Here is a 27,916-nt window from a genome sequence, read left to right as displayed (position 1 = left end):
TTCTTTTAGGAATTTGCCCGTGCCCAAGCGAGCAAAGAGAAAGAGAATGAAAATAATATCAACGAAAATATTGATAATGAAAATCATTCGGAAATGAAGGTAAAAATTGACAGGAATCTAAAGGGATAAGATAATTATCTCTAAATTGATGTACATCTTTTCAGATGATTCATAAAATTACCCCTTCTGCTGATAACAATCAGTGGTTTAAACGTTTGGACACTCCAAACTAAACAAACCAACTAATCAAAATTTAATAAAAGTCTCACTAATAAGGGTTAGCTCTTTTCATTAATTTAGACATTTTAGAATTGTCCTATCGATTTTAAACTTTACCTGGTGATTTCTATAACAGTTAGATACGATATTGTAAGCGTAGCAACTCTATAATCGTTACCAGGTGTCCATAATTATTTAAAATATGCTGATATTTTCTTTTTTTGACAATAACTTTTTGTATGATATAAACATCTTATTCATCTAATCTTTAGAATACTGATTCCTATTAAAACAAGGCAAAATATTATATGCGAAGCATTTCTATATTCAAGTCTATAATATGATGCGATAAATAATTATTATTCATTAAAAAATCTTTGTATTGATTCCTCCTTTTTTACAGTTGAACGACGAACCAACCAATTTAACTACTGAAAATCGCCCAGCAACCAATAAACTTGCAATCAAAATACCGATGAGACGCCTAGAAGAAGAACAAAACCCGCCGAAATCGCCGATTTCTCCCGCCATGGCGAAACACTCGCCCGTCGAGAATGGAAGAAAAAGTAGTTCACCGATTTCAAGAAGCAGGTGACATTTTGGAAGCAGCTTAAAGTGCCTAAAAAATGACGTCATACAATGCAAAAGACCAACGATATGCCAGTTTTATACATTTTAATTGACAAATGATTTGAGATTTTAGAATGGATTTCTTATTACTTGGATCTTATACCAGATTACCATTTACTCTAATAATGAAGTGAAACTTGTAGCTGGCTAAAAACGAAATGTTATGTGAGAAATGTAATTTTCTCAGCTACTATTAGATATAGACAGCTTAAATTTTAGTAAAGATTCCTATGATATACGCGGATTTAATCTATATGTTGTTTTTATCTTTTTGTCTGTAAATATTAGAGATTTTTCAATAGATCTTTATTTTTCAGGTCCGTCACCCCTGATTCCAACCCTAAACGGCTGAAAACACCACCATCAGGTATAATCAGGGATCTAAAGGGATAAGACAATGGCTGATAAATTGATGTACAATAAATTACCCCTTCTATAGATTAAAATTAGTGGTTGAAACGTTTGGTCATTAAACTTAATGAACCAACCACTGAACTTACTGAGATCTTTTTTTAGGAAAGCTTGAAATGGGCAAACTACTTTAACGGGCAGACAAATAATAGTAATTCATCGCATCCTATTATAGATAGCTTTTCGCGGATATAAAAATGGAAAATTATAAGATTAAAACCAGGTTTTGTTATACCCGAGGGTCTAAATGCCGGGGCTAACTAAACTGTAATTCATTTTATGATTTTTATTTTGATATTCGTGAATTTATCATTAGTTGGATATTACTTCAGAAATTTATGTTCCCTAATAAAGTGAACCTTGTAGCGGTCTAAAATAACGATTTCCCCATCCTCTTTCCTCCTACTGGATAAACGAACTGACCAATAAAGAAGCTCTTTATAGTGCGTATAAAAAAGGGGATAACCTAAAAACTTTTGGTCTAAGTATCCCGAATGACGTCATATTAGAGTAATGGATTATTCTAATATAACGTGATTTGGGAAACTTCTGTCAATTTTTTTTGGAATTTATACCCTTTTTTTCATGGGCACTATAAAGAGCTACACCAATAAATGACGGAGGATTTAGCAACCTAAATTGACGTTAATTTTTCCCCTTTATAATATACATCCATTTCTATCATTAATAGACTTATTTTTCTATCCTAAAAACTGAAGACAGTACAAAAACACAAATAGGAAAACATACATAATGTATTATACATATTATTATTTTCAAGTCTAAACTTTAAACTTTAAACACTCAGTTTTTATAGAAATATCTTACGTATTTAAAAGATCACATTTTCTCGTAATCATTCGAATTCGGTGGATAGTAACCGCTTCTCATCCATACGAAAAAACTATGTCTAGCATCGAATTATATCCAGCTTTCTACGAATATAAAATGTACAATTATGAGATTAAAACCAGTTTTTAGCCCGTGCTTTCGGCACCTCGAGGCTAATAAAACTAGTTTTAATCTTATAATTGTACATTCTATATCCGCGGAAAGCTGTTTATAATACGATGCGAGAAATAACATTAAAATTATTTTTTTTTCAAAAGGAGGAAATTTTTTTTACATACATTTTAAAAGCGAAGCTTTTATATTATAAAGGTCAGTCCGTCCGTCTTGCTGTAACGAACAGCTCTTTATTTAGGTATATTAGAATTGTCCTGCCGATTTCATACTTGGGTACGATTTAGAAACCGTAGCAACTCTATAATCGTGGAAACCGTGATTCCTAGGAAGCATCTATAAATCTAAGTATGCCCTTAAAACAAATAAACAATATCCTATATTTGATAAATTTTCCACAAATTTATACATACAATTTTGTTTAGACTTATATATTTATAAAATGCTGTTTTACAGCCATTATATCAATTTATATATGTATTATTTACACAGACTGACATACATCCAATTACTCTTTAAAATTGAATTAGAGAAATAAAAGTTATTTATCGCATCTTATTATCCGCGGAATTCAAAATTAAGATTAAAACCAGTTTTATTTCCCCAATGGGCCAAAGGCCAAGGCTAGTAAAACTAGTATCAATTTTATTATTTTAATTTGCTATTTGTGAAAAACTGTCTGTACTACGTTGCTGTATATGATTTTTCAGTATGACCGAGCATGGACGTCCAAGTTTTTTTTATTACATGATATAAGTTTACCCCCCCCCCCCTATTTTTTTTTATTTTCAATTTTTTACCCCCCCCCCCAAAAAAAAAACAACAAAAACTTGGACGTCCTTGTGACCGAGAACCGGTTCTAATCTAGTGGATATTAATCTCAGTCATACTGGAAATAATTTGTTTAAAACCTGATCTGAACTAAAGTATTAGATATCAGATCGTCAGTGAAAAAGTTAGTTTTAACGTTTCAAATGTTGAAATTTAATATCACTTACTTCATTTATCTTTAAACAACTCCGCACAACTTTGCGCCAGGGAGGGAGGGGACATTGGGCTAATTATTACACTAGTCCCCATAGTTTTATTACAAAATTTTCTTATTCATTGGCTCAACAACTTTGGGGACTTTTCGTTTTATTATTCGTTAGCTCAACTACTTTGAGGACTCATATTAGATTTTGATTGGTTGGTTCATTAAGTTTAATAGTTTATAGAATGGGTAATCATTTTTGAGGATGTACAATAATTTATCGGCCATTGTCTTATCCCTTTAGATCTCTGACTTTTTGCCTGGGTTGTTTTACTTAAAAGGAGGGAAAATGTATAGATTTATTGATGAAACCTGCTAAAGAAGCTCGATCCAAACAAAAATTTTCCCCTATTAGACTTTTGAAACCAATTTTATTGGTTTATGAATGGATATAGGATATACTTGGATTTATTGACAGGGCTAAATTTGTCGTCAATTTAGCCTACTAATATGGACCTCATTTATTGGCCAGTTTGTTCATCCAGCAGAAGGAGTGGGGGATTAAAGGTAACGTTATTTAAGCCAGCTGCAGGCATTATTAAATCAGAGTACAACCAAATTTGGTGCAACAACCTTGTGATAATATATCGAATTCTTTATTTAAAATACTAGCGTGTAACAGATTTAAATACTTGTTACCTTAAATGTATGTTATATTTTTGATTTAGAATATATAAAAATAGAAATTACTTTTATTAGAAGCAAAATTACAAACAAAAATCAATATTTATGTACAAAATTTCACCATAATTAGTAAATTAGAATTTCCAATCTGTCTTTGATAGCAAGTGTTAAATAAAATTATGATTATTATTTTGTAAAAGAATTATGTTTAGTTGATATTAAGACCCTAGAATATAAAATACAAGTTTTGAAATTACTTTAATTTTGTTGATTATTCACCGTATAGACGTCACAGATTGGCAACCCATCACAAGGTCAAATCCAGACTTTTCCTTTGAAAACTTTTGATTTTTGATTTTGAAAAAAATTTTTTCCAGACGGGTGATTAGTAACTTTTAATTAAAGTAAATCTTAATAAGATTAGACATAATATAAAAGACATAATTTAAAACTGTTTAGAATTATTTCAATAAAGAAAGTGATATCAACTGTGTTGGTTATTTATTTGCTATAAATTTTGTCTGCTAAAAATAGAGACAAGTGCCATAAATCAAAGTTAATTAATGTTACATTACGTTTTTAGGCTAATAATAAACTTTTTCGAATTAATAATTATTGAATTTAATATAAAAAGAAAAAGTTTTGATCAGTCATTAGGTCAAGGACACAATTTCTCTGTGTATGAAAGTACATTTGCATTAAAAATTGGTGAAAATTTGCGAGCGTTATATATCACCTTTTTGCAACATATAATTTCAGGGAATCAGTGCTACGAAGATATAATCTATTTAGGAATATAAATTCAGCCATACTCAGAAGAGAAGCGGATCCAGATATAAATATTAGACATATTAACAATAGAAATATAGAAACTACAGGTCAAGTTGTCTTTAGTCATAATTTAAGTGCTAGAAATTTTCCAAGAAGACAAATAACAGTTAGAAATAATCAGCGAAATTCAGAAGAAAATTATAATTCACCTTTTCCCCTTAGAGATTTTGAACCAGGTACTCTCTACATTTCTGATTCAGAATAATCTATGATAAAAAATAATGCAATAATTTGTGTAGAGAATTGAAATAAATGTAATATAGGTAATAGACATATGATATAATAAAGTTGAGAAGTAGAGTAAAAATTTAATTACTTTATTGTTAAATTTTGGAGATTATTTTCATGATTTAGACGCAAAAGAAAGTTTAAATTGTGAATTAATTTGTTTAAAATAAATTTAAAGACATAATTCTTATATTTCAAACACAAAAGAAAAGTTTGGAGTATAAGTTAGTTAAATAAGTTTGTTAAAAAAACATTTTTTATATATAATTCAACGCAAAAGAAAGATTGAATTGTATATTAATTTGTTTAAAAATATTGAAAAAATTTGATTTTTATATTTTAAACACAAAAGAAAAGAAAAGTTTGAAATTAAAAAATTGAATTAAAAAATTGTTGTACAATCTCATTAAATGATAAAATTTTGTTTAAATTTCCTTGGTATATGGGAAGTAAAAATTACAGTCATTGAAACGATAGGAGTATTTGGGACAGAAAAAATTCGAAGTTGTCAAATTTATTTTGGATTTATACATATTTTGAAAATTAGGTATAAGTATACAATAGAATAAAGTCTTAGGTAAAAGATATAATTTCATTGTAATAAGTATTCTTGATTGAAATTAATAAAATTCTATAAAACTTACATGTTAAGATATTTTGCCAAAATTGTTCCTGTTGCCTTAGAATCTTGCTAAATTTTGATATCTTTATATAAGATATTTTGCCAAAATTGTTCCTGCTTAGAATCTTGCTAAATTTTAATATCTTTATATAAGATATTTTGCCAAAATTGTTCCTGCTTCTTACCCCTCAACTTTTGTTGTGAAGAAATATAATTAAATTGTCTGTGAAAATCGCTGAATCTTGATATCTTTTTATAAGATATTTTGCTAAAAATTTCTTAGATTAAATTGTGAAAAAGATTTGAAAATCATACATTTGAAAATCACGCAACCTCGTCATATAAAGCCATATTACTACTCAATTTTAGAAGAAATTGCTAAAAGTTACTGTTATATTTGAGATAATTGGACACTGTAAAAAAGATTGTACACTGTAAAAAATGTCAGATACTGAAAACGATCCTGTATTTAGGAGATCAAGACGGAGAAGTTTTAATGATTGGTTTATAAAACATAAAGAGAAATACTTAGAAAAAATTCAAAAATATAAAGATAATTTGGAAGCCATGAATCAAGAAGATTATAATCAAGAAACGATGGAGATCCTGCGTAATAGACAAACAGATAGTATGATAGGAAATGACAATTTTTCAGATTTACAGAATGATGAAATGTCACTTAAAAGTTTGAGAGACCAAAGAGATAGAGAAATAAATAATGAAAGAGAAAGATATGAAAGAGAAAATTTTCATGATTATAATTATGAAAGAGATAATTTTCAACAACCTAATTTTGGCAATAATGAGTATAGGTATCAATGGAGCAATAATGAAAATTATAAAGGTTTTGAGAGTAACCAAGAACGGGAATATGCAAAAAGTGGAGATTATTTCCAAAACAATTCTAGAAATTCTAGACAACAAAAAAGAAATAACTATCAAGGAAATAGGGATTTTTACTTTGATAAAAAATACATGGAACAATTACAAAAACAGATTGAAGATTTACACCTAGAAATTAAATATTTAAAAAATAAACCCAAAAGGGGTGAAAGATTTGAAGCCAGAACAATGTATAGGTCTTCGGAAAACAGAGATACAAGCCCAGCAGGTTTGTCTATAACTCATGCTGCACAAGTGGTTGACCTGTTAGATCAGTATTTGGTATCAAACCAAACAGATAAACATAAACTAAAAGAAACTTTTGTCCAACAGCTGTCAAAAATTGGTAAAGTTCAGACATTAGAGAACAAATATCATTCGTCCAAGTTTTATAATTCAGACAATTTTACACCTAGCTTCATAGACACAAGTCTTAGATACTATAATGTAGAAAAAGTGAGTGACAAACTTAAGATAATTAAAAATCAACTTTTATCATTGAAAAATGTAGGATTGATAGATTATATCAATCAATTTGCTGAATTTGATTTCGGAAACTTCTCACAATATGAGTTTAATGCTGTGTTTCATAACTCTCTTCCTAGAGATATCAAAGATAGAATTGAATGCAAAAATATTATACCAGCTAAATTAACTACTAAAGACTATCTGAACACTGTAAGTGACATAGTGAACAATGGACGTGTGTCCAACTATGAGATTGATTACATATTAGAGCAATTCAAGACAACAAAACGAAATATTGAAGATATTTATGATGAATATAGAAGAAAAATAAATAATCTACCTCCAAATGTTATGTCATCTAGAGAAAAAGAAAGAAGAATACACTCCCATATGATAAAATATTTGCCAGCTAATTTGTTGTCTATTTTAAGAATAGAAGAAGCTAAATTAGGTAGAAATTTTAGTACAGACACACTTCATGATTTTATTCTTTTGAACAAGGATCAAATCAACAGACATCTTAGATTTGTGCATAATAAAACTATGGCAAAGAAGATACCAGTAAAAAGAATGGAAGAAAATGAAATAGACGAAGAAAATGCTACAGAAATAAATTATGAAATGGAAAGTGAGTATTTAACTGCAAGTAGCGATGAAGATAATGAGGATTCTAATGTACTAAAAGTAAAAAATGAACCTAGACCATTTAAAAAATGTAAAATTTGTAAGAAAAATTATCATAATCAAGAGGAATGTATATTTAACCCCGATGAAAATAAAAGAAATAAAAATCAACAAAAATTGAAGATAAGATATTGTCTAAAATGTAAAGGACAACATAGAGATAATGATTGTGAGATATTTAAAAATTGCTAACTTTAAAACCCTGTGAGTGCTGTGAGTCTGCAGAGAAGTATGAATATTTTCATACACCTGAAGAATGCTTAAAGACTAATTTTTTAGAAAAAATGACAAAAAACAACCAGTAAACCATAAATATGTATCTTCTTTTGATTTGAAAAAATGTTATTATAGTATCCCATTATCAGAAAAAGCAAAAGAATCAGGGCTATTTAATGTTATTCTTCCCCAGGGAGTATATAGATTTAATACAGCAATTACTGGTTTAAATTGTGTACCTGCGTACATAGTACAAACTTTTTTAAAATATTTACATCTTGATGAACATGAAAAATTTAGCTATATAAAGGACTTAATTGTCTTTATTGATGATATAATAATATTCTCAGATGGAGATTTAGAGGATCATGTCTGTAAGGTAAAAAAGGTCTTAAAAAGATTGAAAAAAATTGGGGTTAAAGTGAGTCCAGAGAAGGCACAAACCTGTATTGAAATTAATAATGGTGAGATAGAATTGCTTGGATATAAGATAAAAAACAGAAAATTTTGTATACCAGATAAAAAATAAAAACTATTACTGAAATGTCATATCCAGATACATTAAAAAAGTTACAAGTATTTCTAGGAAAACTAAATTATTATAGAAATATATTCAACCTAAAAATACATGAAGCGCTAAATAAATTGTATAAAAAATTGTCACCATTTACTTATGATGATGAGTTGAAAGAAAATTTTGATGTAATTAAAACAAAATTAAACACGGAAGTTCAATCCATTGATACTATTGGATCGAATAATGTAAATATTTTATTTAGTGACAGCAGTTTTTATTCAACAGGAGGAGTTTTATTAAATCTTGATATGAATGAGGCCTGTAAAAATTTGGTACACAAAATAAATAGTTATGAATTTACAGAGGAAAATAAAGGAAAATTTTTGAAAGAAGGAGAAGATTTAAAAATTTTGTCATGCAAAGAAAATTTTATTGAAACATTAATTGAAACTGCAAAAATTTTGAATTATAAAACACAAATTACAAATGACGTGCAAGCTTTTATGAATTTAGCCTTTATTTATTGTCAATTAACAGATTTTGAAGGTTTTTTCTGCTTAAAAGAAAATGAAACTGAACAAATAGCACTAAAAAGACTGGAAAATAATTTGTTTTATAAAACATATGATGAGATAAATAAAACTTTTATGAAAGACTACAATGATGAATTTAATTACCTCTTGGCAGGTTTTTCGCATCTCCTTGATGTAACTATCCATGTCTCCAGCGACTTCCACCAATCTGCTTTCAAGGTTGGACACCATGGTTCTGAAATATTAATAATATATAACTGTGAAGAAAATTTATACTATGGGATAAAAGTAATAAAATCAGAAAGATTCAAAACTACAACGGTAAATTTTTCACCAGAACTTATGCATAAAAATGATCTAAAAGCATATTTTTTGAAGCTAATAAAAGAAAACACTTATGAAGAGAACAGAAAATTTATAAAAATTTTGGGATATTTTTCTAAAGCGGTACCTAAAGGAACAGAAAAATTGGGTATTGCATTTTTAGAATTATGGGCTTTATATCTTTGTTTAATGAATTTCGAACCATATATTGTAAATAAGCCTACATATATATTAATAGATAGTAGTGTAATTACTGCTGTTTTAAATAATACTAAACTTATAAAAAAAAGTACAAAATTGGATAATTTAAGCTCCAGAATTACATCATGGTACAGTAATGGAAATATTTATTTTATTCACTGTCCAGATAGAGAAAATTTAGCGGACATTTTTTCAAGGTTGTCCCCTTCTAGTGAAAATACTGGTTTTAATGAAACATTTAAACCATTGTATAAGGATAGTATGTTAGAAATAGTATCCTTAAACCAAAATTCGAGAATAAAAGAAAAGTCTTATGACGAGCCCCAGCAAAGAATTTTGAGAAAAAATAACCAGACAAAGGAAGTGGTAAAAAATATACAAGATGCATTAAAACTACCGGACCCTGGAAGATATATTATAAACAAATTGAATAATATCATAAACACAAAGGATTTTATCCATTTACAATTGCAGGAGAAAAATTGCCCTAACCAAAATCCTGTAGAAATAAAATATATAGATCGGAAAATTTTATTACCAGCAAAATTAATTTTACCCTTTATATGTTTGTTTCATTATTCTTTGGGACACATAGGTAAAAAGAAACTACGAAGCTATATTTTTGATAATTATCATATAAATAATAAAAAATATGCTCAAATGATATGTGAAAATTTGACTAATTCATGTATGGGATGTTTAACAAGTAAACAATTAGTACATAAGTATAAAGAAGGTTCAACAGCATTTATAAATTCAAAGAGACCAAATGAAACAATTTATCTTGATCTCCTTGAATTTCCAATTATGGAAAATCATTTAAAGAAAAAAACTAAATTACCAAGTGCTATTCTAGTTATAAAATGTGTATATAGTAATTATATTTCATTATATGTATTGAATGAGAAAAAAGATTATGTAATTAGAAATTGCCTTACAAACTACTTCTGCACCCACAATATCCCCCTATATTTAGTCAGTGATAATGCAAAATTATTTAAATCAAAAATGTTTAAAAGTTATTTGTCAAAATTGCGTATTAAAGTAGTGGAAAGCTCAGCTTTAAAATCAAAAGTTAGGGGTTTTATAGAAATAGCTGTCAAAAAGGTTAATTATCTTTTAAGAGTATTAAGAGAAGATAAAAAGTATTTGGATGTTCATCATATCATTTCAACTGTAGCATATATGTTAAACCATACCCCGTATGGACAAAGTAAATTAACACCATATAATTTAATGTATCTTTCAATAAAAAATATGGATGGAACTATAAAAAACCCGGGAGAATATTTATTTGATTATAAATTTAAAATAGACTCAGAATTGGAAAAAACTTTAGAAAAATATCACCAAGACTTCTTAAATATGGTTAAAGAATGCAGAAATAGAATAATTAAAGAAAAACAGAAGGTTATACTAAAGAAAAATAAGAATAGAATGAGTCATAAATATAAAACTAATGATTATGTCATAACAAAAACAAATGATACGAGCTACGGAGCAAAATATAAACCAATTTTTGGGACAATATTATATAAAGTCATAAAAACAAGAAGATATGTATTACTTTTAGAATCTACAGTAAGTAAGCAAATAATTACCCGACATATAGCGGATGTAAAACTGATTGATTTTGAAAAAATAGCACAATTAAATCTTCCAAATTATATTGCTGAAATGTTTGGGGGAATAAATCTAAAAAATTTGAGTTCAATCTTTGATATACCAAACATAGAATCAAAAAAGTCAAGAATAAAAACCAAAATAAAAGAAACAGAAGAAAAATTTGAAACCATAGATAGTAGCTCAGAAGACGAAAAGTTAATTGCAATGAATGAAGATGAAAAATTATCAGACATTGAAGAAGAACCATATGTGGAAGGCTTAGATGATACTTTATAATGAAAAAATATGTTCTTGTTAAAAATAAGAGTTAGAAAATATCTTTTATAAAAAACATGTTCTTGTTTGCATGAGTAAATTAATTGCAAATCAAGAATATAAAACGATTAATTTCCATTAAAAATATAGGAAATAATTTTAGAACAATTTGATTTACAGAACACAATGGAAAAAATAGTTAACTAATTATTAAGAAACTGTGTAAAAATTATGAAAAGAATCTGATTGACAAGAGAAATTTGAGAAAATCAATATTTGTACTGAATAAGTTGCTTAAAATATTGTAAAAATATAAACAAAATGAAAATCTATGAAATTGAACACTTGTTTTAGCTGTATTTGATATCTGAGTCAGAAAATGTAAAATTTAGACGTCATAAATATTTTTAGCATATGTAGTTCAATGATATGTTTTTGAATATGATACTTAATAACGTATAGATGTTAAAATCTAAAATGAATAAAATTGTTGAAATATGAGATATTTCATTAGTTGCTGATTAGTTAAAAATCTTGAGACATAATTATATATTCCTCAATAGTTAATTTTGCAAAATTAGAATCATTTGTGAAATAAAAAGGAAACTTTGTATAAAATGCTTTTTTAATTATACAAATGAAAACTTCAGTTTAATTAAATATAAAAAAAACGCTAAAATGAATAATTCAATCTTGTCATAAAAGAAAAATCATTAGTAGATTAAACAGTAGAAAATTGGATATTATGAGTAATATGGAAATTCTGAATGTGAGTAATTAAATCAATAAAACTAATACATTTATAGAAAAATAAAGAGTTATTAGTTGTCTATATGAGTAATAAAATCAATAAATTTAAGACACTTGTGAAAATAGAAACAAAAAATTATTAATCCTTTTATATGTATGTTTACATAAAGAAAATGATTCATTTACATTTTATGGAGATAAATGTACAATAAATATGAGTAATAAAATCAATAAATTTAAGACACTTGTGAAAGAAGAAACAAAAAATTATTAATCCTTTTAGATGTATGTTTACATAAAGAAGATGACTCACTTACATTTTATTGTGATAAATGTACAATAAAAACTTTTGTTGTGTAAAAAACAAAAAATAATTCAAAATATCAAAGCAGGAGTTTAAATATTAAAAAGAAACTCATATAGTAAAATTTATTGGTAAACAGTATTACTATAATCAAATAAAACTTAATGTAATATGAAAACTAATCTGTTTTAAAATATTTTAGATTGAAATCAAAGGAAAATGTGTGATTTTGACATGAAGAAACACTTTGAAATTGCTGTTGAATTTTGGGAATTTATAAGGGAATTTGATTTTGTACACATTCGAGAGATATTGGAAGAGCATAAAAATGACCATCTAGATGAAAGTGTAAGGGAATGTGCAAAAAAGTATTTAGAACAACTAAATAATGTATTCAATAAATTTAGTTTGAGCCGTCCAAGATATGGGGACCATTTTAATGAATGGTATCAAAAAATGGATCTAATATTGAATAATTTAAACATTATGGAAGATGAGTTCAGAAAGATTGTGCAATCAAAAGGGCTTCGAAATTAATTTGATTTTATTAATTTGAGAGTGTCCTATTGAATTAAGAACAAAACATAACAATTGGATGCACTACAAAAAATGATTAAATATTAAAAGGAAACTTAATTAGTGTGATTTATTCGAAAATGATTTTCCTTTAAAAATTTAATAAAAATATTAGCAAAATTGAACGTTCTTTATTAAAGAATCAAAAATAGTTAGATTTTCATTAAAATCCCGTTAAAATTCGCCATTTAAAAATTTTTTTAGACATATATAAAATATTTAAGTAAAATGTTAAAAAAGATAACATTAGAAACTGTTTTTTTTCTTAAAAGAAACACTTGTAGTATGATTAATTGAATAGGATCTATTGTTAAAATGATAAATCTAAAACTAGGACTGTCCTATTATAAAACACCTTTCCAATGGAAAGAAAATAAAATTTTGTCATAAACTACCTGGAATTAGTTAACCTAGCATCTTATAGGAGATACAATATGATAATGCAAAATAAAATTAAGATATTAGTTGCTTTTACCATTCTATACCAGAAACATCTAATTAAAAAATTTTGTAGACATATTAGAAGATTAATTAACTTTAAAAATTTTATAAAGCTGCAATACTTAAGCTAATAACTTAGTATTTTGGAGTATATTAAAATATTATAGTCATGACTGAAATATTTTATGCAGTACTTAGAAGAATAACTTGTAATTTTTTGTCAAGAATTAAAAATGTTATAGTCATAATTAGATATTACTTAAATTTAGTATTTTATAAAAAGCGATAGTACTTAAGTTTTAGTGACTTTAAAGTATTCATAAAAGTGATTGACAAATGTGAATAAGTAATAAGGTGATATTAAAACATAATATTTTTCCAGAAGAATGGACAAAAAGGACAAAGAATCAGTAGAAAATCAGAGAAAAAACAGAGACATAGAAAAAAGGTAAAAATTTCCTTACCTTATATCTTCAGTTCCCTGTTCTTTTACTTTCTCTTTCTTTCTCTCACAATAATTCCTGAGTTGTTTTCTAACCCAACGAATGAAGCTTACACAATAGATGATAGGCATAATGACCTAAAATAGAAAAGATGAAGTTCACCCAAAGTCTAAGATACAGTGAAGGAGAAATATGCATTAAAATCCTTTAAACCACTGGTATACTGATATCCCTCAATTTAGGCTAATTAAAAATAAAAACCTAGAACATATCAGATATTCTGTCTTAGCAGCATTTCTTTAGATCAAGAATTTACCTATAAATTGGTCTAAAGCTTTCTGGGTTGAGAGATTTCTGATAAATCAACTTAGAATTTTGTTCCTAAGCTTTCCTGAGCTAAAGTTTTACCGATATTAGGTTAAGGAAAGTTGTTATTCTTATTAGAATAATATGTCAATTTAAGATTGAAAAATTTTGATGTCAATTTTAAATTTAATAAATTATTTACCTGAAGGACCATGACAACAGAGTAAGCTAAGAATAGATATTTAACCAACTCGTAGCGCAAACCCAGCAACTGTTGTGAGAGCAGACTAAGAAGTGATCCATCCTTAAAAAAGAATTTTTTAAAATTTTTGTTCCTGTTTATGTATCCCCACTTATATTAATAATCAAACAAATGTTGATTCTCTAATTTATGTACTTTACAAATACTAAATGACATATTCATGAAATATTTATGAACTAGAGGTTATGCTCCTAGAGGCCTTTAGTGGCACTTTTATTTAAAATATCTAATTACAGAAATAATTGGTTTTGTTTCGTTCAAGTCTCTTTCCCGGGAAAAAATTTTTTTTTCTAAAATGATTTCTCTTGAGAGGGGGGGGGGGAGTAAAATTTTCCCCCAAAATAGTTATAAAACTTTTAAAAAACTTATGAAAAGACTTTGTTAAAGAGAACCTAATCGGTTCAGCGGTAAGCAGATCCTTTAGTACAAAAACACAGACAAACAAATAAACACAAAGACATCCTGTTAATTTGATATAAGGATAGATAAAATTTAGTGCCGTGCTAAAAAAAAATTATAATATAACAATAAAATACAAACTTGGGCGTGTAACAGATTAACCAACCCAAGTTGAATCTTTTCTTGGGTGGGGTAGGAAGCATTCGCCCAGAATTGGGAAAGTCCATCATTGAGAATTGTAGGTTGTTGGCGAGTAAAGTTCATCCTTTTTAAAAAAAATTATAATTATATTTAAATAAAAACTTTTTAAGATAAAGTATTGTATAGACATAAAAAAGTATTCTAAGATAAAGTATTGTATAAAATCTTAAGACATAAAAAGTATTCACTATTTTTTTAAAAACATTTGACTAAAATCTGTTTGTATAAAATCTTAAGACATAAATAAGTTCATATTTTGTATTCATGTTTTAAATAAAATTTGATAAATAAGTTTGTAAAAAGTTGTTTAAAAACCTTCAAAGACATAAAAATTTACTCGCTATTTTTCTTGAAATAAGTTTAGAAACCATTCATAAAAAAATTGACATTTTTTAACTAAAGACATAATATGTATTTGCTAAATAAGTTTTCCAGCTTATGTATCCATATTTTCTCATTTCTTAAAAGTATCCAATAAAAAATAATTATCTTATGATTTTAAAAATTATGACTTTGTTATAACTTACATGAGATTTAGAACAAATTCCTTTATAATATTTTGAGATAGTGCGATATCATCACTAGTCACTGTCATATTAGTTAAAAGCTCGGTTTTATATTCCATTAGCTCACTTTTGCAAGCTAACTCGCAAATATTAGCTCTAGAAATATTAAACATTATGAAAAGTATGAGAAGTATGATAACTAAACTTAAACTAAAATACCTTTCTATGTATTAGAGATACGTGATACATTGTTTACTTTTCTTTTCTGAAACATAGACAGATTATTGGAAATGAATGAAATTTATACATTATGTTTAAAAATTTGTTAAGAACGTAGTTTTTAATAAAATATTATACATAATTATAAAATGACATTGAATTTAATCTGAAGGAAAGTTGCTAAATAACAAAGATTAAAATTTTAATTCAATGGTAACTAGGAAAAACTTACTAGGGTTTTAAAGGGATCGTGAAAATTTAATATAGAAGAAAGAAGTATATTTAGAGGCTTTTATAATATATAATGAAATTGTTATATTGCGATGTAATATATGATAGTAAAATGATAAAATAAGTCCTTCAAATTATGGGGGTTTAAAATAGAAAAGTATAAAATAGATAAAATTGAAAATGAAGTTTAAATGTTTAAAATTCTGATAAAATTATGATTTAAAATGGTGGAACAAAGTTAGATAAATAGTTAAATATTCAAACTAATAGAATCAGGAGGAGATATTACAATATTGGGCACAGGGATGGAAGTCTCATGTATAGTAGAAAGTTGAGTGAGTTGGGTGAGGTCAACTTGGAGGCTTTGAAGTATCTTCATTTGCTTTCTATTATTCAACAATTTCTTAAACAGTAAACCTAAAATAATTAAAATTATTTATTTTTTTTTAGGTACAGAAGCACCTCCAAGGATAGAGGGATAAAGAGAACTAATCAATCCAGCCGTGACCGCGTGGTACAAGAAAAAAAGATGTACTTGGAGAAAAGCCATAAAAATGTTCCAGGACAAAGGGCTGGTAGCTCTACCAGCAATAGTTCAATTGAAGAAATAAGTCAACATGCCATAAGAAAGACCTACAAAGTAGGTGAACAGAAAAATACAATGAAAAGCACAAAATTTTTTGTGTCACATAGAAATTATGAAGTGGTGACTATGCTAAGTGAAGTTGAAGACTGCCATACTTTATCCATTCAAGAAAGACTATGGAGGAATCAGGATAAATCTGTCATAGATAAGATAGTGGAAGACATAAATAACAATGATCCAACAGTGATAACTAAGGTTATTTTCGACCTTGACATATTCGAGTGTCATTCAAGTGAATATTATGACAGACATCTCGAAAATTTTATTAAAACATTGTTCGAAAATATCTATGCAAAAGCTGACTTTGACAAGAATAAAAGTGTAACAATGATCTTAGCTAGCTTCCCAACTGGCTGGCAGGAAGATATTCACAGTCGTGATAAAAACTGTGCTCAATTCTTGATATAGATTGAGAGAGAAATGTAAGCTCAACATGAAACAAATGAAGATAGAATATCTTAGCCATATTAAAATTGCTTCAACAATATCAGTAATGAGGAGAAATAATCCTAACGAAAGAAGTAGCACATATAAATAATATGTGAATGTAATTAGGAGTAGAAAGATAGGAGATGTTAGTGTGCCAATGCATTTCCTATACAACATGGAGAACTCATATAAATACTGGATACAGGCCAGGCAAAGCATCAAAGCTATGGAAACAAAGTTATTCCTGTTGACTATGACTATCATCTTAAATGATTGTGATGATATTTATATCAAGTACAGACAAGTTCAATATAAGGAGATTGAATATGGTCCAGTAGAAGACATAGAAGGGAATAACGTGGATATCAAGCCAACTATTAGAGATAGTGAAACTCAACAGTTGAGATGTCAGAGAGAAAAAGTAAAGTATTTGAGTTTAATGAAATTGAAAGCAGAAAATAAACTTAAAGAAATGGTAGAAAGTAGAGAAAACAAGAAATTGGAGGATTTGACCAATAAACTCACAAAAATGGAACATAGGCGATACGAGGAACCTGAGACTCTACAACTGCTGAAAGAATATATCATTACACTAGAAAGAAATGAGAAAAAACTTCAAACCGAAGCTGAGAAAGAGGAGGATCCAGAAATAAAATTAATGTTGGAGAAAAAGTGTGAGAAACAGAAGAAAGAAAAGGAAGAACAACAAGAGAAATACAAAATTCAAGCTGAAGAAAGCAAGAAAGAATTTGAAAAGGAGAGAGCTAAGAAAATTCAAGATCTGAAAGAAAAAATTGATGCTAACTTGATCGAAAATAAAGAAACATGCAAACAACCAGAAGATGAAACTGATGAAAGGAAAACAGAACAACTGAAAAAGATTGACAGCAAATGTAAAATGAATCTTAAAAAATTAGAAGATATTGAAAAATATTTTAAGGAAATAAAAACTGCACAAGCAGAGCTTATGGAACATCAAAAAGAGATAAAAAATGGGGATGTAGAAAAACTAAAAACAGAGATAGGACAACAGGATGAAGAAATCACAGAATTGACCTGGAGACTCTCAAATAGTGAAGGCAGAGAAAACGAAGCAAAGGAAGAGATTTTAAAATTGTAAAAACAAAGAGAAGAAATGTATGAAAACTACAGAAGGAACCATGAACACATTGTGGATAATAATTGCGATCTACATGAAGCTGAACAAAAAATTAAGTATCTAAAACAGAAATTGGACGAAAACAATATTGAGTATACCGGAAAAAATGATGACACTGAAGAAGATGAACCTGATTTGTCTGCAGAAATAGATTTTATGGAAAGGGTTCCTGGTGATGCCAACGAAGAATTGAAGGTAGAGGTGGAACAGGAATAAAAATTGTGTCATGACATGACATGGTGAATGTAAATAATTGTACAGTGGATAATTATGTGGAATAATATTTGATTGGGAGTAATAATTGTGTCATGACATGACATGGCATGTGTAAATAATTGTAAAGGGAATAATTATGTATAGATGTTGAAATAATGTAATGCGTCATGATATGACATGGCATGGGTAAAAATAATTGTACAGGTGATAATCATGTATATATATTAGGGGATTTTTTTTTCCCGGCTTTTTTTGAAATTCAAGTAGTGCCGTTGCAATCATTATGCCTTTTGGTGAAAAAACACTTGTGTAAAAATTTTAACCATTTTGGACAAGTATTATGCCCAGTAATTTCACTTTGAAATTTTGACGCCATTTTTGAAAATTGGCCAATTTTTATAGGTTTTTTGAACTTTTCTCAGGCTAGGAACGAGATATTTTCAAAATTTCAAAAATTCCTGATTCTACTCCTCAAGACCTATTCAGGGAGCACCATGAAGCCATAGTTCTGATGCAATGATTTTTTGACCCCCATAAGGGGGGCGTCAAAATTTCAAAGTGAAATTACTGGGCATAATACTTGTCCAAAATGGTTAAAATTTTTACACAAGTGTTTTTTCACCAAAAGGCATAATAATTGCAACGGCACTACTTGAATTTCAAAAAAAGCCGGGAAAAAAAAATCCCCTAATATATATGGGAATAATATTTGAATATAACCAGTAAGAGTTAAACCTTTAAGCTATCAACAAATAAATATTATTAGTTGTGGAAAATCTTTAAACAGTAAATACAATTTATAACTTGAAGGAAAAATTTGTAAGCCATAATTAAGACTTAAGTTTATTTGTTTAATAACCTTAGAGGTTGTTAACAAAATAAAATATTATTAGTTGTGGAAAATCTTTAAAAGCAGTAAATAATATTCAAAACTTTAATCTAAGAAAAAATTTCTAAGCCATAATTTAGAATTTAAGTTTTAAAAAATTTTTAGTGAAGATTTTTTTTGTAGGCAGAAAATAATATTTAAAACTTAATCTAAGAAAAAATTTCTAAGCCATAATTTAGAATTTAAGTTTTAAAAAATTTTTAGTGAAGATTTTTTTTGTAGGCAGAAAATATTATTTAAAACTTAATCTGAGAAAAATTTCTAAGCCATAATTTAGGATTAAAATTTACAAATTTTAGTAAAGATTTTCGTTTTAGTTTTAATTTTATTTTAAAACATAAACTAAGAATAATTGATTGTCTATATTTTGCCATAATATTTAAGATTTAAGTATTTGGAAAAAAGTTGTTTTTCTATGATATTTAAGAATAATTGATTGTCTATACTTTGCCATAATATTTAAGATTTAAGTAGTTTACATTTGGTTTACATTTGGTAAATTTAATCTATAAAAGTTAAGAATTTTACACGTGTAAAATTACTTTCATGACTTATCCTAATAAAAAGATTTGTAAATTTAAATTTTTAAAGAACAAAATATTTCTCATTATTGGGAAAAAAGAAGTTAGAGAGGTTAAATTTATAAAAATAAAAACCAAAACATTTATAATTATGAGCCATACTTTGGTACAAATTGTTAGATTTAAGATATAATTATAAATTGCGATAATTATTGATATTTCTATAACTTTGTTATAACATCAGCTATAATTCTACTATAATTACTTATAGTATTTTGTCATAAAACCTTGAGATATAATCATCAGATATAATTCTACTATAATTATTTATAGTATTTTGTCATAAAAATTTGGAACATAATCATCAGATATAATTTTACTATAGTATTTTATAGTATTACTTTGTCATAATCCTAGATAATAATCACCAGCCATAATTTTGTTATAATATTTTGCGATAAATATTATAAAGTTGATTAGAAATATTTGATTGCTATAATTCTGTTAAAGTTCTTGAAATAAGTTTGATAATTAATAACTAACTCTGCTCTTTTATTTTTGCAATAATTAAATATCAAATTACATTTTTGAAAATTAAGAGTAATTTTGTTTAAGAATAATTTTATTTTCAGACAAATAATGAACATAAAAGCAGTGTTGATAATATCAGCCATACTAATAGCCATAAATTCAAAAGTTAAAGGAGAAGAAGATCCTTGGATACCTGGCGTCTCTCACTTTGAAGTAAGTGAAATATTACAAGGGAGTTTTAAAAAACCAGTCATAATTAATATAAAAATTTTGGGTATAGAGGAATTAAGATCTATCAACCTAGAGATAGAAAAAAATCCCTTTTATATTATATTGAAAGGGGAACCAAATGTCAATGATAAATGGAATGAAATAAAACAAAAACTTAGCGAATTTAACAATGTTGCCATAAGTGATGAAAACGAAAATACTTGTTATGTTACTAATTTGATTGAAACAATAAATTACATATTAAGTAGTAATTCAAGAGAAAAAAGATCCATTGAAGAAATTGATGAACTTACTGACGAAGAGATAGAAAATTTATTTGTAGAGTTAGAAAAAAATATTAAGGCAGAAAATAAAGAAATATATGAAAAAAGCTCAGATTTGGTGCAGAAAATTATCGACGCGGAAACCGCTGAAAAATCACAATTGCGATTCCATCATTTTAGATTATTTTTAATTTGTCAAGTAAATAATAAAAAAAGAGAATTGCTAATGATTATTGCGTATAACCTTATTAGTACCTCTCCCCTTTTAAAGACTAGAGAGGAATTGAAAAATATTTATAAAGCAAGTTTAAATGATTTAAGAATGAAAATAATTAATTTGTTTAATATTATTTTAGGAAAGGAATTAAGCAACCCTGCCATAAATGAAGATGAAGCATGCCATAATAATAATAATGATCATGAAGACATTGAAAATAACAGCCATAATAGTATAGATAATGAAAATGGTAATGGTGATAATAAAAGTGAAGAAAATAATGACAATAACAGTAATAGCCATAACAATGAACCTAATGGAAGTAATAATAATGGAGAAGACAATAATGATAATAATAATAGCCATAACAATGAATCTAGTGGAAATAACAATAATGGAGAAAGTGAAGACAATAATGACAATAATGATAGCCATAACAATGAATCTAGTGGAAGTAATAATAATGGAGAAAGTGAGGAAAATAATGACAATAATAGTGATAGCCATAATAGTGAAACTAGTGGAAATAATAATAGTGGAGATAATAATGACAATAACAATGATAGCCATAATAGTGAAAATAGTCAAAGAAATGACAATAATAATTCAAACACAGAAAGTAATATTGAAAATATTGATAGTGATATAGACAATAGTAACAATCAACTATATAGTTTATACAATAGTATTCGAAAAATGGTTTTCTCTTTTGTTAGTGAAGAAATGGATAACAAAATTGGAGAGAAATTACATGGATTATTAAATGAAATTGATAATCAGTTGTCAAAAATCAAGAATGATTTGTCTAATGATTTTAAAAGTGAGGAAGGAATGCATTCTTTAGAAAAAATATATGATTTATTGAAAAATACTTTTTCAGCAATGTTAAGTGAATTAACTGAAGAGGAAAGGGTAAAACTAGAGGAATTAAATACAGTTTCGGGGGAAAGTAGTAATGTAAAAATCAACATATCTCTCAAAATTTTGAGCATGGTTGAGAGTTTAAAAAATATGGTTAAACAAATAAATTTAACTTTTAAGTCTTACCAAATAAATAGTATTGATAATTCATTCCTTACTGATATTAGAGATAAAACTGAGAGGAGTGCTGACGGGGACATATGTCATTCTACACCCGAAAAATGTACGAAGGATGGAATAGATATATCTGAGATGAAAGAAAAGTTAAAAAAGGTATTAATGTTAGAAAATTTGTCAGACATCGAATTTAATAATGAAAAAGAGAGTTCAAAAATTTATGAAGAAATTATTTCTTTAATTTCATTTAAGGACTACCTTAATAAAATTTCAGTTTTTGAAAAAAGTAAATTAAATTTCGCAACAGAGAAAAAACCTTTTAATATTGAAGGACTGAAAGAATTTTTAGAAAATGGTCAAAAAAATTATAGTGTAATGGAAATGTTAATAAACATTTTAGATTATTTGCTAAACTTGGATAAAAGCTTGAGACATTCAGAAATAACTATCTTAGATAAAAAAATATTTTCAGGTTGTAAAATAGTAGAAAAAGTTAAAAGCTTAGTTGTTTTAAATAATACGCTATATGGATTTAAAAAATTTCATGCCCCTGTATACAAAGTAATTCCTGTTCCCTTTTGTTTTGATAAAAAATGTCTTATTTTGGATGCTAAATCATATGTAATAGATAATTTGGGAATATGTGAGGAGAAAATTATTAGTAAGAATAATTATTGCCTTAAAGAACTATTAGAATTACCCTGCAAACAAGAGAAAAAACCCACGGACAAATGCACTTTTAAAAAAGCAAAAAAAGATCAGACTATTGAATTATATAATAGATTATACACATGTAAAAAGATTTGCCAGTTTAAAAGAAACGGGGTTGTAACAGAACCATCTTTTATAACATATAAAGATTTCGAAAACAACTTTTCGGAGGAGAAGACGATATTTGAAAGACTCGCTTCTGAAAATATTTACACGCAAATTAGTATTTATATGGTTAATTTAATTTTAGGATATATATTACTTAGCATTTTCAAAAAAATTATGAAAAAATGCATTAAAATGTGTTTTAAAAGAAAGAAAAAAAGAGATATTGAAATGGTTACAGTGATAAATGAAGAAAATAGACCTATAGTTAGACAGCCTAGAACACAAAGACGTATTCAATTTAGCCCAAATGCTCCTTAAAACTAATAAAAAATTCTTTTTTTTTTAGGAAATACCTGCTATACATAAGAGAAAAACGTTGAAAACAATGCTGATAGAGAGACATATCCACAGGATGGTAGCAGAAAAACTGGTTGCAGACAAGTCATAATTCTCTAAGAAAGGAATTTTTTCCTAAAATAAGATAAAGCACCATAGACATAAAACTATAGATATAAGAAAAATACTTGCAAAAGACATAATGGAGATATTTTACCTAAAGAAATATAAAAAAAAAAATATTTGCTATATGATTTTAGTTATTGAATGATGGAAAAAATTAAAAAATTATTGCTATAAATTATGGAAAAATGTTATTCAGGAATATATCAAGATGAGAGATGAAAATATTGCTAAAGATTCAGGACTTCCAAAAATAAGTAATAGGAAGGATGCTAAAATTATTGCTAAAAAATTATACCTTCAAGGTTTCCAAAGATAAATCCAAATTTCCTGATAAAAATAGTAAAGCACTAAAAGGCTCAGTGATTAAAAATTTAAATACTTGTTGAATAGAAAAAAACGACAGTAATTTTGAGAATTGAGTGTAAAAAAGATTACTGCAAGTAGACATTTTCTGAAAAAATTGGAAAAAATATTTAGCTATAAAACTTATTAATTTCCGGCTAAAGAAAAATTAATGGAAAAAAATACAAGCTATACAAATTTCTAATAAATAAATTATATATATAATTTTTAACAGACATAATTATGTATCACTATAGATATATAGATATATAAAACAGACAAAATTAGCGGTCAAATTTATTTATAAACTAGTAAACTTGTATTAAATACAACAATTTGAAACTGGAACTCAAGGAAAAAAAGAATAAGTAAATTTACAAACAATTTTAGTTTATTTTTGATTTATTGTATTGAAATAGTCTCTCTTTCTTACTCTTTTTAGAAAATCGTTTTAATTTAATAGCAAGTAAATTTAAAGTTTTAAGATTTTTCTTTCATACTCTTTTTGAAAAATTGTTTTAATTTAATAGCAAGTAAATTTAAAGTTTTAAGATTTTTTTTATAGTAAGAAAATTTAATATTTCCAATATTTTCCTTTGAATTTTCTTTTGGTTGAATTTTAACAAAAAAGTAAATTTCAGTAATTTCTATAATATTTTCCAAAAACTTTAAAGATTCTATATAGATTTTTTAATTTTCAATTTTTAAACTTTGGGATGTTAAAAATGCTATAATCTGCCAAAACCGTGTTCGAGTTTTGGTATGGAATCAATATAATTAATTGTGATTGGAAGAGGAATCATTATCACTTATTCCTGAAGAAAGCCATCTACATTCCGTATACGAGTCTGGAGATGATGATCACTTATTGTTGATGTACTGAAACTTTATCCCTGAGGATCAGTTAACTGCCAGAAGAAATCCAATCAATGGACATTCATACAAACTAACCTGAAAAATATTATTATTAATCAATGAATGTTCATATAACCTTATTATATTGTATGATATGTAAAATTATTAATATTCCAAAGTAAAGTTATTTTAAATCTTGAATAAAAAGTTTTTTTGGAATTTTTCTTTTAAAAGTAAAATTAAAGCTTTAGTAGTTGCAAATAAATTTTTACAATGAAAGTTTTAGCAGTTATAAATGAATTTTTTTAAAGAAAGAAATTATTTTTTAATTTTTAATTTTTTTTACTAAATTGAAGGAAAGTTTAAGGAATTATTAGTTTTTTTTGTTTAAAAATTAAATAAATACTTTAATTAAATTAATCTTTTAAAAAGTAATGTAAATAAGTAAAAATTTTTTGAGAAAGAGGGAGATTGTAACAGATTTAAATACTTGTTACCTTAAATGTATGTTATATTTTTGATTTAGAATATATAAAAATAGAAATTACTTTTATTAGAAGCAAAATTACAAACAAAAATCAATATTTATGTACAAAATTTCACCATAATTAGTAAATTAGAATTTCCAATCTGTCTTTGATAGCAAGTGTTAAATAAAATTATGATTATTATTTTGTAAAAGAATTATGTTTAGTTGATATTAAGACCCTAGAATATAAAATACAAGTTTTGAAATTACTTTAATTTTGTTGATTATTCACCGTATAGACGTCACAAGCGGCTACGCCTCTAGAGGCCTCTAGGGGTACTTGATGAGGGGAGAGTCTTTGATAACCCAATTTCTTATTTTAGATTTTAAAAGAAAAAGTAAAACAAACATACAAACACACAGACAAACATACAGACAAACACACAGACAAACACACAGACAAACATCCTGTTACTTTATTATAAAGACTAGCGGCTACGCCCCTAGAAGTCTCTAGGGGCACTTAAGGTAGGAGGGGGAAAAGTCGACCTCATCCCATTTTAAATTTGAGTTTCAAATGAGTAAAAAATTATTTTTTTTTTTTTGGGGGGGGGAGAGTTGAAAACACCCTCTCCAAAAATAGTTTAAAACCTTTCTAGGACCTATAAGGATCTTCACTGTAAAGGAGAACAATATCGGTTCAGCGGTTAGCGAGATCCTTCGGGACAGACAAAAAACGCTTACTACTTTATATAATAGGATATGTCTATAGAAACTAAAGTTTGGGTAATCCTGGGACTTAGGCCCCTTGAGGCTAGTAAAACTGGTTTTATTCTCATAATTCTTTTTTATATATCCGCGGAAAGCTGTCTATAATACGATGCGATAAATAATATTCTAATTCTCAATTTTTCAACTTTAAATATTGCAACCTTTATTTTCCCCTCCTCGTTCTCTAACATTAACCAAATACTTTTTTTTAAAGCTGAGACAGGGATAGATTAATGAACGGGGAATCAATCCTTCTCCCCTCAAAAGATTATGACATCGTATTATAGACAGCTTTTTGTGTATAGAAAAATAAAAAATATAAGATTAAAACAGTTTTGTTAGCCACGAGGGACCGAAGGCCCGGTCTAATAAAACTGGTATGAATTATATTATTGTATATAAGTATTTGTGGAATATTTCTGTAATACGATGCTGTTTTGTTTGTCCGAAGGCCCGGGCAATCTTTTAAATTTTACTTTTACTTTCCGCAGAAAGCTGTCTATAATACGATGCGATAAATAACTATTCTGTTCGTTTTCTATTCTATTTTTTATTACTCTATGTCGTTGAAAAATGATATGTTTAGTCCAATATTTTTGTAACATAATACCAGTTTTACTCATTTCAAATAAGATAGTTCTATTTATATAATTCTATTTTAGAAATTTAATTAAGGATCAAAAAGATTATTATATGATAATTTTCAGAAATTATAGTTTAAAAAAGTAAAATTTTGTAATTTATACATCGATGTATTAATTGATCTTAATGGGTAAGACAATGAACGCTAAAATGATATACAATACATCCACGATGATTTTAAACAGAATTACCACTTCTACTGTAGATTTAAATCATTGGTTAAAAAGTTTGAACACAGTTAGTTTGATCCAACAAATAATTATTTAAGAAAAGTTAAAGTACAATTGGGAAAATGGATAAAGAATAAACGTGAATATTATGATAGCGGAAAAATTGTCGTCAATTTAGGTTACTAACATGGCACTCATTTATTGTTCAGTTCGTTCATCCAATAGAAGGGGATGGGTAAAGGGGGTGGATCGTTATTTTAGCCAGCTTCAAGTTTCAATTTATTTAAGTGTATGACAATGTAGTGTCAGATCCAAGTAATAATACATCCATTATTGGGAATTAATGTCTTGAGGCTGTATAATATTATATTATTATTTTTTTTTTAAATCGAAAGCTAGGCGAAATATGGTCATATTTGTCCTTTTTAAAGCCTAGCCTTTGTTTCCAGTATGGCTTTGAAACCGATTAATACCTGCTGGATTAGAACCGGTTCTCAGCCATACTGAAAAATCATGTAGTACAGACAATTTTCCACGAATATAAAGGATAAATATAAAGGATAAATTATAACAAGTTTTGTTAGCTCGGGTCTTTGGCTACTCGGGGCTAACACAACTAGTTTTAATCTTATAATTTTTTCATTTTAATATCCGCGGAATGCTGTCTATAATACGATGCGATAAATAACTGTTTTAGGTGCTTGTGATTGGTGTTTTCGAGTGTGTACCGCCCAATTTTCCCTGCCTGTGACGGACAAACACAGAGATGAAGTTAAAAACTTTTGTTCAGAAGCTTGTTTTGATCATTACAGGTGAGTGGCTGCATCCTTAGCCTTTATAGTCAGGGAACTACAGGGATAAGACAATGGACGATAAATTGATGTACATGATGATACACAAAATTACCCGTCCTCTGGATTACAATTAGGTGTTGTAACCTTTGGACACTCAACTCAAGCCAACAAATAATAAAAAGTTATTATAAAACTTTGGGGACTAGTGTATTATACAGCCCAATGTCCGCTCCCTCCCGACTCTAGATAAAGAAAGAAAGCTTCCACAAAATAGAGTTCTCAGTCGGTTAAGTAGTTGTCGAAATCCTAAGCTATAGAAAAAAAACACACTTTACTACTTTATATAATAGAATATCTCGAATTAATCTATCTATCTAACTATCTGTATCTGTCTATCTATATATCTAGACGTGCAGCATTCAAGAACGGACGTGGAGCCGCGAGCATGTGTAGAAACTGCAACAAAACTATCTATCTATCTATCTTCTATCTATCTATCTATCATCTAACTATCTATCTATCTATCTAGGCGTGCAGCATTCAAGAA

General features: G+C 27.3%; 1 protein-coding gene across 1 annotated transcript; it reads left to right on the top strand.

The window, feature by feature from the left end:
• Window positions 1-27,898, top strand: LOC145334486 (uncharacterized). Its single transcript, XM_080179950.1, has 5 exons — window positions 1-99; window positions 623-810; window positions 1,167-1,216; window positions 27,273-27,387; window positions 27,778-27,898. The coding sequence occupies exons 1-5, from the start codon at window positions 94-96 to the stop codon at window positions 27,896-27,898; spliced, it is 480 nt and encodes a 159-aa protein (XP_080036076.1). The 5' UTR covers window positions 1-93.
• Window positions 27,899-27,916: the final 18 nt, after the last annotated feature.

This window comes from Acartia tonsa, chromosome 12 (genome assembly GCF_053477335.1).
Source record: "Acartia tonsa isolate MP-2025a chromosome 12, ASM5347733v1, whole genome shotgun sequence".
Lineage (NCBI taxonomy): Eukaryota > Metazoa > Arthropoda > Copepoda > Calanoida > Acartiidae > Acartia > Acartia tonsa.
The sequence above is the reverse complement of the archived record's forward strand: the minus strand, read 5'-3'. Positions and strand labels throughout refer to the sequence as shown.

Bases quoted from the DNA above. Each gene is read 5' to 3' on its own strand.
- LOC145334486 (XM_080179950.1), top strand. The intron at 811-1,166 runs GTGACATTTTGG...TTTATTTTTCAG, and splicing joins TCACCGATTTCAAGAAGCAG to GTCCGTCACCCCTGATTCCA. The intron at 27,388-27,777 runs GTGAGTGGCTGC...CTATATATCTAG, and splicing joins GCTTGTTTTGATCATTACAG to ACGTGCAGCATTCAAGAACG.